The following is a 12,168-nucleotide window of genomic DNA, read 5'->3' as shown; positions in this document are numbered from 1 at the left end:
TATATATATATATATATATATATGTTTGGCTGTCAAAATTCTAATTATTGTAAACGGCACTAAATGTTATTAACGCGCTATCAATTCAGCGCGCATTTCAGTTTTTACAATTTTTATAAAAAAAGTAAATACATAAATAAATATCTAAATATAAAAGAGGGGAGATTAAAACCTTCGGAAAAAAATACATTTATCCACGACGTCCTTTCTTTACTTAGATATAAAATAAATAAATAAACTCCAGATAAAAATATTTTTAATCAGTAAACTTTTGTTTTATTTATGCGCCAAGTCTCAAATCAAACACAAAATCCGCCATGTTTTACACAATTAACCCTCTAGGTGGCGTTTTGTTTTTTCCTCATAATTGCGACACAAACTACTTTTTACTTAAGTACATGTCAGAGCCAAGACTTCTTTACTTTCACTTGAGTAAAAAAGTTTAATCAGTACTTCAACTTTTACCCGAGTATTTTAAAACATGAGTATCTGTACTTCTACTTAAGTAAAGGATGTGTGTACTTTTGCCACCTCTGGTATTTATGATACATGTATTTAAAAAATAAGATTTTGTCATTTGTGTTTGATAGGTTAAATAAAATAGCTTCATATTTTGTATTAAAATACTTTAGTGTTATGTATTTTTGTAGTTTTAAAATACTGTAAAATACTTTGTAAGAAGTCTACATGATGACATCATAAAAATGTAGTCTGTGATTGCTGCCTACTCAGTGTTTTGCCCAAAATTTGTTGAGATCAAAACTGAAAATTGATCCATATGGAAGAAGGTGGTGGAGGTAAGAAATGTGCAGGCTGCCAGCTTTCAAGTAGGTGTCCAATGATTGATAAATAAATAAATATTTAATTGTTATCTGGTTGCACGTGTCAGATTTATTGCGTGACTCGACCAGAGAAAAGCTGTTGCTATTAAACACTGTTTACTTAATCAACTATATCAGTGTATACAGATTGTATAGGCCAATTAATGGAAGGTTTGTGAAGAAATTTCATGCTCCATTAAAAGTATTTTCTTAGTACTTTTTTAGTATTTTTTAAATACAGACGTTTATTTTGATAAATGGTGTGGCTGCTGCATTTTGTCATTTATTTTCATACACTTAAACTTAAGGTATTTGGTATTTTATTTTAAAATATATTTTGATGTATAAAATTACAATTACAGTAGAAAAGCAGAAACTGGACTGGTGAAGACTGTATCAGTTTTTGTATTACAGTATCTGAAATACTCAAATCAGCCCACATGGTACCAACATCCGTAGCACAGTTAAAGTTACAGATACCACAATTTTTCTTTATACTGATGTTTGTTGTGAACTAACTTTTTGACCTATAGCTCCTGACTCTCTGCATGTTCTCCTGCATTGCACATGATTGCTTGATTAAATAACTCCATGAAAAAAAAAGATGACATTGAGTGTATATTGTGAAAAGGTATGAAAACTGGTAACAGATAAAAATAACATTTTAATTCTAAAGCATTTCTTCTATCTTTGCTCTGGCAGCTGGCTGCACCATTCTGTCCACAGAAACAGTAAAAATAGTTATAAATATGAAGTTTTACTATCCTCAGAGTAAATGTATGCAAAATAGTTTATATTTTTTTATCCTGGTTTGGATATGACACGTTGTTTAGTGCATTATACGCACAAGGGGGCGACACTACACACATTAGAATCAGAGAATCAGTCAGTCTGAGATTCTATTCCCAATACAATGTTGGTGTAATTTTGCTAAACACCTAATAAGCAAAAGCACTGTCGATTTTGCTGAAATACAAAATGAGACACAGTGGCTGCAATTCAGATGTGACTGTAATTTCCACCTGACCATACTGTGGCTGGGCATGGGTGTGTGTGTGTGTGTGGGGGGGGGGTAACTCAAAGGGGTGAGCAATGCTGTTCTGCATCAGTGTATTTTATAATATGTACATATCAAGTTGACATGCACTACATGGACAAGTACTAGGACATCTGAAATTTCCAGCCATATGTGTTTTTTCCCAAAGCTGTCACCATAGCAATTATTCATGATGTCTTTTGGATGCAGTTACATAAAATGTTCTTTCTCTTGAACTAGTAGACCCAAACCTGTTCCAGGACAATGGCCCTCTGCATAAAGCCATTGTGGAATGGGATGTTCAGAAAGCATGTATGAATGTTCTGGTCAGATAATACAAACTTTTGTTTATATAGTTTACTTAATAAAATGTCCAATGAGTGAAAGAGTATACTGATATCCTGATAGATGACTTTAGATAGATAGATAGATAGATAGATAGATAGATAGATAGATAGATAGATAGATAGATAGATAGATAGATAGATAGATAGATAGATAGATAGATAGATAGATAGATAGATAGATAGATTATTGAAGGTTAATTATATATTTTTGTATTAATTCCTGATACTGAAATTTTATAAAATGATGCCCTGAATAGGCATGAAACAAATACAAAAAAAAGTGAAAGCATAAACCAATAAATATATTGTATGTGCCCACAATTCACAAACATTTTCTTGATTATGATATAAACATATCAATTTAGACCAAAATTTAGACCAAAATACACTCGGGCTAAAGACATTAAAAACTTCTTCAATCACAAAATAGCGCCGCCAGTAAACCTGTTGTATATTGGACATTGCGGTGTAAAATGGGAATTGTATTGGTTTTAATGGAAACTGTTAGGGTTCGTCTGGATGTCTTCTTATTTGTTGCTTTGTGTGACAATTGTGTGTCACACATGTTATGTCTAATGCAGGGGTCACCAACATGGTGCACGTGGGCACCAGGTAGCCTGCAAGGACCACATGAGTAGCCCGCAGGCCTTTTCTAAAAATAGCTGCTTCCTACTTTGTTAAATGATTGTTGATAATTATTATGAGAAATCATTACCATGATCAGTGTCTTCACATAGATGAATATCATTAATTATTAATAATAACATATATTAAAATGTGTTATTTCAGATCAAACTGAAAACTGTGTGTATCAAACAGATTCAAAAAGGCTGGTGACCCCTGTGTAATGTATATCTGAACCACCGATTGAAGATTTTTTTAGCAAGTTGTAGATCACATTTTGTTGAAACCAGTTAGCGTTCATGGTCATCCAGTGCCAGCGTACGTTATAGAACAAATTTTTTTAAAAACAATAAATAAAAATCATTAATGGTTTTAATGGTTTGCACCAGATGGTTTGTAGTGCAAAACTTTAGAACTTATGTTCAGTTTCTATTGTTTTATCAGCAGATAGTGAATGATTAGGTACAAATGGTGGCTAAAACAAGAATCTAATGCTGTGTATGGACTTCTAAACCTCTGAGATACAAGAGTAACTTCACAGTCTGTGCTGTAAACAACCCTGGAGTGTATCATGTTCCCGGAATGATCGTGAGCTCATTCAGTGTTCCCTAATAGGTCTAATTGAGCATTTATTCGTGCTTTTTTTTCTTTCATGTTAAAGCATCGTGACTTTGGAGGCGCCCACGGGGTTTTGTTGGGAATCTGTGCGCTGTGAGCTGGCCTCTTCATCTTCTTCATCCTCTCTCTCTCTCTCTCTCTCTCTCTCTCTTTCTTCTCGAGTACAGAGTCGTTACAGCCACAGGGGGAGGGGATGAAGCTAAGAGCCGGGCAAAAAAAAAAAAAAGGAAGGAGGCAAAAAAAAGAGGAAGAAGTCAAGGGACACTTTTTTTGTGGAGCCGGAACACGTGGGGCAGGGCTTTAAAAGTCTTCTTTGGGATTCGATCTTCATTTATGACCTTCTTTATTCAATGATCATACAGTTAACATATAGTTCAGTCTTTCTCTTTTTATTTCTACACTCGTGTGTACACAAATATAGATATGTTTAGTAAACACTGACTCGCCTTGCTGTCTTATGTGAGGTGTTGGATAACTGTGCTACAGTTCCCCATCCGTTTGGGTGAAAAAAAAGCTTTAAAAAAGATGGAAAGCTCCAGGAAGACGAGTTCACAACCGGGATGGAAACTCTTAAGGGAATCGCTGCTTCTGTGCCTTTTCGCCGGTAAGACTCATTTCATGGCAACTAATCCTACAGTGTTATAAAAACATGTATGCACCAGGCATGATCATTCTCAAAGAGTGTGTGTGTAAATATTTCTCCATGATCTCCCATGCTTCTTTTCAAATCTTTCCAACAAACCTCAAATGCATTGTGTTGTGCCACAATCTAATACATGTTGCCGTTGTTTTTTGCAACGGAAATACAAATGTTGTCGTACAGTCCAATGAAATAGTAACTCAAAAATCCTAAACTTGATTGAGATTGTGAACTTTTCTGTAGTTAATAGCTCAATGAAGCGCCTATTAGTAATGCCAGCACATTGCTAAAGCCCTATTCACAATGCACAATCACAGAGGTGGGGGTTACTCTGGGTGGTAACATTTAAAAAAGGTGCCTGAAGCACTATGGGCTCTTTTGTCCTCATCCTGTTGGCCGACAGGACCCAGAGGAATGAGCAGGACCTCCTGGAGACCACACATGGTGGTACACACACATGCACTCATCAACACCACACATTAAACTGAAGGGGGTGGGGGTTCCACATGTAAACTGGTGCCACCTACACAAGATTTACTGCAGGGATTGCAGTTTTCTTTTAGGGATTTCATTATGGCTGTGGCATCACTTCCGATTATTTAGTCAACAGGGTTTAGATATGTCAGCAAGCATTTGTTTTGTGTGGGTGGAGAATGTTTTGCATTTTATTTGACTGATCATGTATAAAAAATTCTAGTCAATCCCAAAATGTTTTTATTGTATGCTTTATGTTTTGGGGAATACTTAAATAGGAGACCATGTTGGGGCCGATATGCTGGGAACTTTTGGCAAAATCCTAGAGATCTCTGGAAAAGCTCCAGGAGATTTTTTTTTCTATCTCTAATCTTACAGTGCTGATCCAGCTAATTACATGTCTTTGCTCAGAATCCTAGAGCAAAGTGTGTTAAAAAATTGGGATGGGGTGTCTCTTTGTACATGGTTGAAAAATTCAAGCCAAGCCTTATTGAGCTAATCATCTCATTAAAATAAATGCAAACCAGATGGCTGCTCGTTGTTAACTGGTCTTAATTTTGCATATGAGAAGAGACTGTCCAGAAGTCATTAATTGGTCTATGATGAAAGACGTTGTCACAAACAAGTGCAAATGCTATTGTATAGTCATCTGTTTTAAGAAAGGCAGCAATTGTGTCTACATAAAAAGAAGAAATGCAAGAAAAGAAAAAAGAAAGAAGTGTCAGTGAGCAGGAGGAGCCTAGATAGTGTATAGCACATGCAAGCTCAGCAAGAAGGATGAGGGAAAATAAGTTCATCAAGGTTGTGTTTAGAAACAGGTAAGAAAACGGTAGTATGCTGTAGTGTTTATACCCTCACATGTTTACCACAATCGGTCATTGAATTTAAAGATTTAAAGTCTAGTGTCTTTATTTAATGCACATAAAATCTTCATGACTTTAAACTTTAATATTTGTTACAAAATGTTCCTTCATTGACAGAAATGTCAATCATGGTCATGTGAAGAAAAAAGAAAAATGCATTGTACCCACATTAGTTTACTTAATTGGATAAAAGGATCTTCATTTGGTTGCTGAGGTTCTAGTTTATTTGTAGGCATACTGGTATTTATCTTCATGTTTGTCTGCAATTACAGGCCACGGAGAGGCTCAGTGCAGTGGTTGTGTTGAATACTGCTGCGATGGAGTGCCTCCTTTCTGCTGCTCGTACTACGCCTACGTGGGGGATGTACTCTCGTAAGTACCCAGTGCAATGTGCATAACCACAGACACACGTCTCCCCCTGATATTTTAACTTCTGCTGTTACCAGTAGGTTGAACTTCGACCTTTAGACAGCTGTTTTTTAATTGCTATGCTCATAAATCTGAAACCTCACTGATTTCCGGTGCTCTGGAACAATAAACTTTCCTAACAAGCTCTTTTCTTCAAAAACCTGTCTTTGAAGCTGAGGAGCCCAATTTTTTGCTATGAATGGCTAACTGAAGGCTGTGGGCCAAAAATAAATGTTGCATTATACTAAACATTATATTAACATTAAATTTGCCATGGTTCCTATTGTTTATGAATTCATGAAGTTTCAAAATGGATAGATAAATAAAAATCATTTTTCTTAATTAATGCAGTTATATTTCCAAAATTCTGGTTCAGTAAAACTTGTAGTACATTGAAAAACAATCAAATTAATGTACAATAGATTTCAATGCCTAAAATAACTATTCAGTGGCCTCCAAAGTTTTCCCAAAGTTTTTTACTTTTTTCCTCTTCTCATTTGTGGCATGATGAGCCAAATCAAAAGTTACCACAGACCAACTTTGGCATGCAGACACTAGTTTTGGTATCTCTGGTCTATAGGGATTTCTGTTCTGCTCTGTAACATCATCTGTACATGGTACCTCAACTGCTTTTGAAAATATTTGTAACTTTTTTTTACAGCAGTGGGAACCATTAAGGGGTTCTATTGAGAATGATTTAATTATAGAAAGAAGTAGAACACTCTTAGGAAGCCAATAACCTGTGAGGGGTTTGTGTTTTCTCAAATAACTACAGTTATGAAGTGATTACAGTCCGAAAGGCAAATCATGCATTAAAGGTTCTTTCACAAAGATCTACACTTAATTCCAGGCGAGTGAGTATATGATATATGGGCAGAAGTTCTCTGTGCAACACTTTATACTTGTTTGATCAGGTGTGTTAAATGTTTTGGGGTTTTTTTTGTCCTATGCTTCTTTAACTTTTGTCTTTAGTATCTTAAGTGCTCCATTTTTTCTGTGACAGAACAGTGTTGACTTGGCCTTTTGCAGACAATAATGAAGGATTTATCTTTTCCAAGAAGCAAATACATTTGAACAACTTGGGTGGTCGGGCTTGCCATTACAACATTGCTGACTGTTTTGGGGGGGGGTAGAAAGACCCAGATACGGATGATTCATTATGTTTGTCAGGTTACAAACAATATTGCACTTTTGTATGAAATTGGCAATACATACAGTCAGCTTAAGATTTATTGGGACCCTTGGTAAGGCTGTTTCACACTGGACATTTTGATCCATTAACCCACAGACACATGTACTGTAACCATAAAGAAAGCGACTGCAAGGCTGGTGGAAATATCACACTTTTTATCCCTTGACCAAATTAACACAAGGAAGAAAGTGTCAGTTGAAAACAGAAGTGTTGTTCGTGTGAAAGAATGTGCCTAATGAGATGTTCATTTACAGTTGCAGTGTAATTAGAGATAACAAATCTTCATTCATTTCTGATGTCAAGGACCAGGCCCACATTAATGTTAACTGTGGTGGTGAACATCTAGGTCTGGTCTTAATTTTAATGATCTGCCTAGTTAAGTGTAAGAGAGCTTCCACATTTAGATTTTTCCTTTTTTTGGAAATGAAAAATCTCTGGACAATTTACAAGTCCAAACAGGCTATTGGTTAACAAAGTATAAGAGATCGATAGATCCCTTTGTCAGCATAAAATCACTTGAGTTTTTCATAATGCTTGCTGAGAGTTAAGAGCAATGAAAACTAAGTTCAGTCTGCAATACTTTATTTCTTCAGATTTTATATGTCTGTTCATTATTCTGCCGGGAAAAAAATGACAAGACAATTGTAGCTTGACAGTGTCCAATGATTGTGTAATCAGTATTCTCTCAATATTCCGAGATATTTTGGAGGACAAACAGCTCCAACACATCATTTATACTCAACAGTGGTGTTCAGTTCTTTCCTGTTTAACTATCCTGCTTTTTATTGTAAACCCACCTTGATTGTTTGTTGCAACAATTTTTTGTTTCATCAGGCCACACACCCAGATTAGAGTGAAGGGTTTCAGTACTGTATTGTACACTCCAAACACTTATATTTGTGGTTACATGAAAGAAAATGCTTTCCTCTGATGTTCCATGCAAATATTTTGTTCGACAAATACCCAGCCATGATCTAACAGCAAATATGTGTGTGTTCAGGCATGTAGCTACGTTTTATAGCTATATGTCTGATTTATGACACATAGCAGACTGTCTCATTTGTTTTGTGTAGTCTCTAATATGTCCCATGTCGATGAAAGAGAACTATTATTTATGCTGCAATGACGCAGGAGGTTATAAATGAACATGCAAGTTAACTTACCAGTCTAAATGAGAAAATGTAAATTGATTATATATTTAGAATATTACAGTACAATTTTCTTAGATTCTATGTTTTTATTTATAAGGGCATAAATGTTTATCTGGTTCTGACCAACTTTTTTATACAAATAAATAATCTCAAGTGACCAAAAAAACAAATGTTATGTGGTTTTATTATGTGTTTTTTTTTTATTAAACATTCAGAAACCAGATCGGGGAAAAAAAGAAATACACCCTATAATTCAGTAACATTTTTTTTTTAATCAACATCTCATTAGAGTCATACTTATTATGATTTTTTTTAATGTGCTATTATCAACATTCGCATTTTCAGCTTCACATTAAATGTGCTTAATCTGGATTGGAATAAGGGGATTTAATTGGTTATAAAACGGTTATAAAAAGTAATGTTTATAAATGAAGCAAATGGCTCTATTTATAACTAATCCTTCACACAGTAGAATGGTGAGTTTCCAGTTGTTTGGAGATGGCCTTATAGCCCTTCCTAGACTAATGAGCAGTAGCAGTTGTTTTCTGGGGTCATGTCTAATGTCATTTATTTGTGGCATGATATAGACATACCTTAATGTTCTTTGAACAAAACAATGTCTTTTATAGAGGTAGCCACACTTCTTAATTATTGATCTTGTGTATTTCATTAGTAACAACTGGCAGCTAAAACTCTCTCTATAACTGTAAAATTGGAAAGGGTGTACTTTTTCCACCTGGTTTAGATTGTTTGTTTGTTTATTTATTTATTTATTGTTTGTATAGAAGTTGGTAGGGACTACACAGTTGTAATTTAAACCCTAATAAATATAGGCCCTAATAAACTTCATTGGTCTGTCATCTAAATAAATGATTGCGAATTATGTTTACTGTTTGCTTATATGTTTGTTTATTATGCAATGGTAACATACGTTTTTGTTAACAATTCTAGGGGCACAGCTATTTCAGGGATCGTATTCGGAGTAGTCTTTTTGATGGGTGCTGTGGCCGCCATATTTTTGTGCATTTGCATGTGCTTGAAGAATGGCCGTGGAGCGAGAGTGGGCGTCTTTAACACATCATACATCAACACAGTGACTCAGGGCTATCCAGGTAACAATTCATCACACTTTATCACACTCTTTACAGAACTGAATTACATAGTCCACAGGGGAACTTCGCTGTTAAAGATGAACTGATAGTGCTTAAATGGATGTTTTTTCTATAATGCTACACCTCTATATCTGGCATTTACATTGTCGTATTAATTTTTTTTTGTCTTTCACACACAGGGCCACCACCTCCTTACAGCTTTGACTATGAGATGTTTCCCCCAGATCTTCAACCTCCTCCATATACCCCAATGCCTACCAGAACAGGGAACTACTCCCCACCCCCACCATATCCGGGCTACAATCAAAAATAAACTTTCCTCATGCACGTACTCAAGACATGGCTTGGAAAACACTACTTATGATATACAGAGTGGCGCTAATGTTCGAAAATATTAAAAGTTGCCTCGGGTACATCGCAAGGATGAAAAATGTAACTAAACTCTGCAATGTCGTGCATTCAAACGACCTGCCACCTTGTGAATATGATTTATATTAATGGGGATGTGGATCATTCCCAGTATTTGTATATGTTTTTTTTTAATGGCTTGTGTGTACATTTAAATGGATATGCAGGTGGTCTATGAACAGTTGGATTATTCTTTGACACAAAATGTAGAAGCAATGCTATAGATAAAGCCATGCTCCATTTTGGGATTTGGATTGTTTCATGAAGATCTATTTGCAGGACTTTCATCTGTGAACAGAAACCAGACAATAATAAAATCAAAGGTTTATAAGTCAAAGAAATTCCATACAGGACAATAACTGTGGGAAAGTGGTTGGGCATACTGATCGGAAGAAGGAGAAAGTCCCTTGTCGCTGGACTTTTTGGATGTGCCATGTCTTAAATGTAAGGCCACTTAAAAGCGTCAGCCAAATGAGCACAGATAACTTGACGCTTTTATTACCATGGTAATACAAATGTTTTTGCTTTTTATATTCCACTGGACATATGAGAGAAATACAATCTTTCAAGTGAGGTATATTAATTTAAAGAACAAAAATAAACACTCTTAAAAACTGCGTGATCAGAATATATTTTCTATGTTTTCTTATTTACTCACCGGATATGCCTGTGTGTATTGACCATTGTGTTTGTGGGTGTTAAAAATTTGACTTTCTCTCCAGATTTGATGCTGAGATGCCACAGCAATTTACATGCCGTTCTGACACAAACCTTTTTTCATTTTGAGGTTGCATTGCATCAAAAATATACCCTACACTTTATCCTGCATGACTCCATGTAAAACGTTAAGACATGTTCAGTTTGCAAACAAATGGCTACAATTATCCACAAGCTCTGCCCTATATTACTCTTTGCATTGTTGCATATTCAGTAAAAGCATTCACTCATCTCAAAGAGACTAATCAGCTGAGACTCTAATCCTGCAGCTGCAATGCAAAAGCATTCTTTCTTCTCAGCAGGCTCTGCTGCCATACCTGCTTTCCATTTCATTCCTCACTGCAGGTACATGAGAAGTTGTTGCTTAATCAGCAGTATTTCCTTAGCTTGTGAGGCATGCTTTATGCGTTTCTAATAGCACTTTGTTCAGGTCACAAATCAGTTTGGGTACTGACCATGTCCTTTATCCAGCTACATCACAGAAGAACACAAATTAGAAATATACAAAACAGCTATTTACACAGCTTCAAGAGTTTACACAAGACAAAGCATTAGTTACTCTGCATTCACTAGGTATTATTTTAGTAGTAGTAGAAGTGTGGACTCACTGTCCACTTTATTAGGAACATGTAGCAGTGCAATAAAATCATGCAGATACAGCTCAAGAGCTATAGTTTTTCTTCACAACAAGCATCACATCGGCGGTAAAATATGTTCTTTCTGATTTGGGATATTAACATACTAGAAATAACTTTACACAAAAACACTGATTGAGCAACAGTTCTGTTGGTAGACATGCTTTGCTAATGAGAGAGGCCAGATACCAAAATGCCAAGAAGGGTATAATAATATATATAATAACTTATATAATATTTTTCCCCACCCATGTTAAATAGAAAAACCTCTCAGCATGCAGAACACATCAAATCTTGTGGTGAATGAGCTAAAACAGAAGAGCATCTACATTATTTCCTGTCAGCCTAGACCAAGAATCTCTGGATATTATGCACTGACAGATGAAGACTGAGTAAAAACAGGTCATTTTTATTCCTAATCTTCAACTATCCTGTTCATTATTCCCCTGATAGTCACAGATTCCTGTTCTTGTAGTGGAACGCAGTTCCGTTTCCTATGGCCTCTCTTATCAACATGGTATTTCCACCCATAAACATCACTCGCTCTGGGTTTTTGTTTGTGTTTGTTCATTTTGTTCTAGAGATTATTTGGTCCCAGAGGATCAGCAGTTTATGAAATACTCAAACATGCCCATCTGATACAAACATTCATGTTTCAACATTCACATTCCTGTTCACCCTGTACACCTCAGATTTGCAGTACAACTCTGAGTCCTGCCACCTGCAGTAGTTCTCTGATGACTCTGCAGTGGTGAGGTGTATTAGGGATAAACAAGAGTTGGAGTATAGAGGACTTCTGGACAGCTTTGTGGAGTGGCGCACCAGAAACCATCTGCTCCTAAACATGATGAAAACCAAGGAGATGGTAGTGGGTTTTAGGAAGAGTAAAACTGTGATTAAACCAGTTACCATCATGGGTGAGGAGGGTGGGGTTGTGGACAACTACAAGTACTTGGGTGTTCATTTACATTTGCGGCATTTGGCAGACGCCCTTATCCAGAGCGACTTACAACTGAGCAGGGGAGGGTTTTAGGGCTTTGCTCAAGGGCCCAGCAGTGGCAGCTTGGTGGTGGTGGGATTTGAACCTGTGATCTTCTGATCCAAAGCCCAAGCCCAATAAGG

General features: G+C 36.1%; 1 protein-coding gene across 1 annotated transcript; it reads left to right on the top strand.

Moving 5' to 3' along the window:
• The first annotated feature begins 3,672 nt into the window (after positions 1-3,672).
• cyyr1 (cysteine/tyrosine-rich 1) lies at positions 3,673-10,322 on the top strand. Its single transcript, XM_046838441.1, has 4 exons — positions 3,673-4,050; positions 5,696-5,795; positions 9,126-9,286; positions 9,466-10,322. Exons 1-4 carry the CDS (start codon positions 3,972-3,974, stop codon positions 9,597-9,599), a joined length of 474 nt encoding a protein of 157 aa, XP_046694397.1. The 5' UTR covers positions 3,673-3,971; the 3' UTR covers positions 9,600-10,322.
• The last annotated feature ends 1,846 nt before the right edge of the window (positions 10,323-12,168 follow it).

This window comes from Silurus meridionalis, chromosome 24 (genome assembly GCF_014805685.1).
Source record: "Silurus meridionalis isolate SWU-2019-XX chromosome 24, ASM1480568v1, whole genome shotgun sequence".
NCBI lineage: Eukaryota > Metazoa > Chordata > Actinopteri > Siluriformes > Siluridae > Silurus > Silurus meridionalis.
Note: the sequence above shows the minus strand (reverse complement) of the source record. Positions and strands in the feature narration are given on the sequence as shown.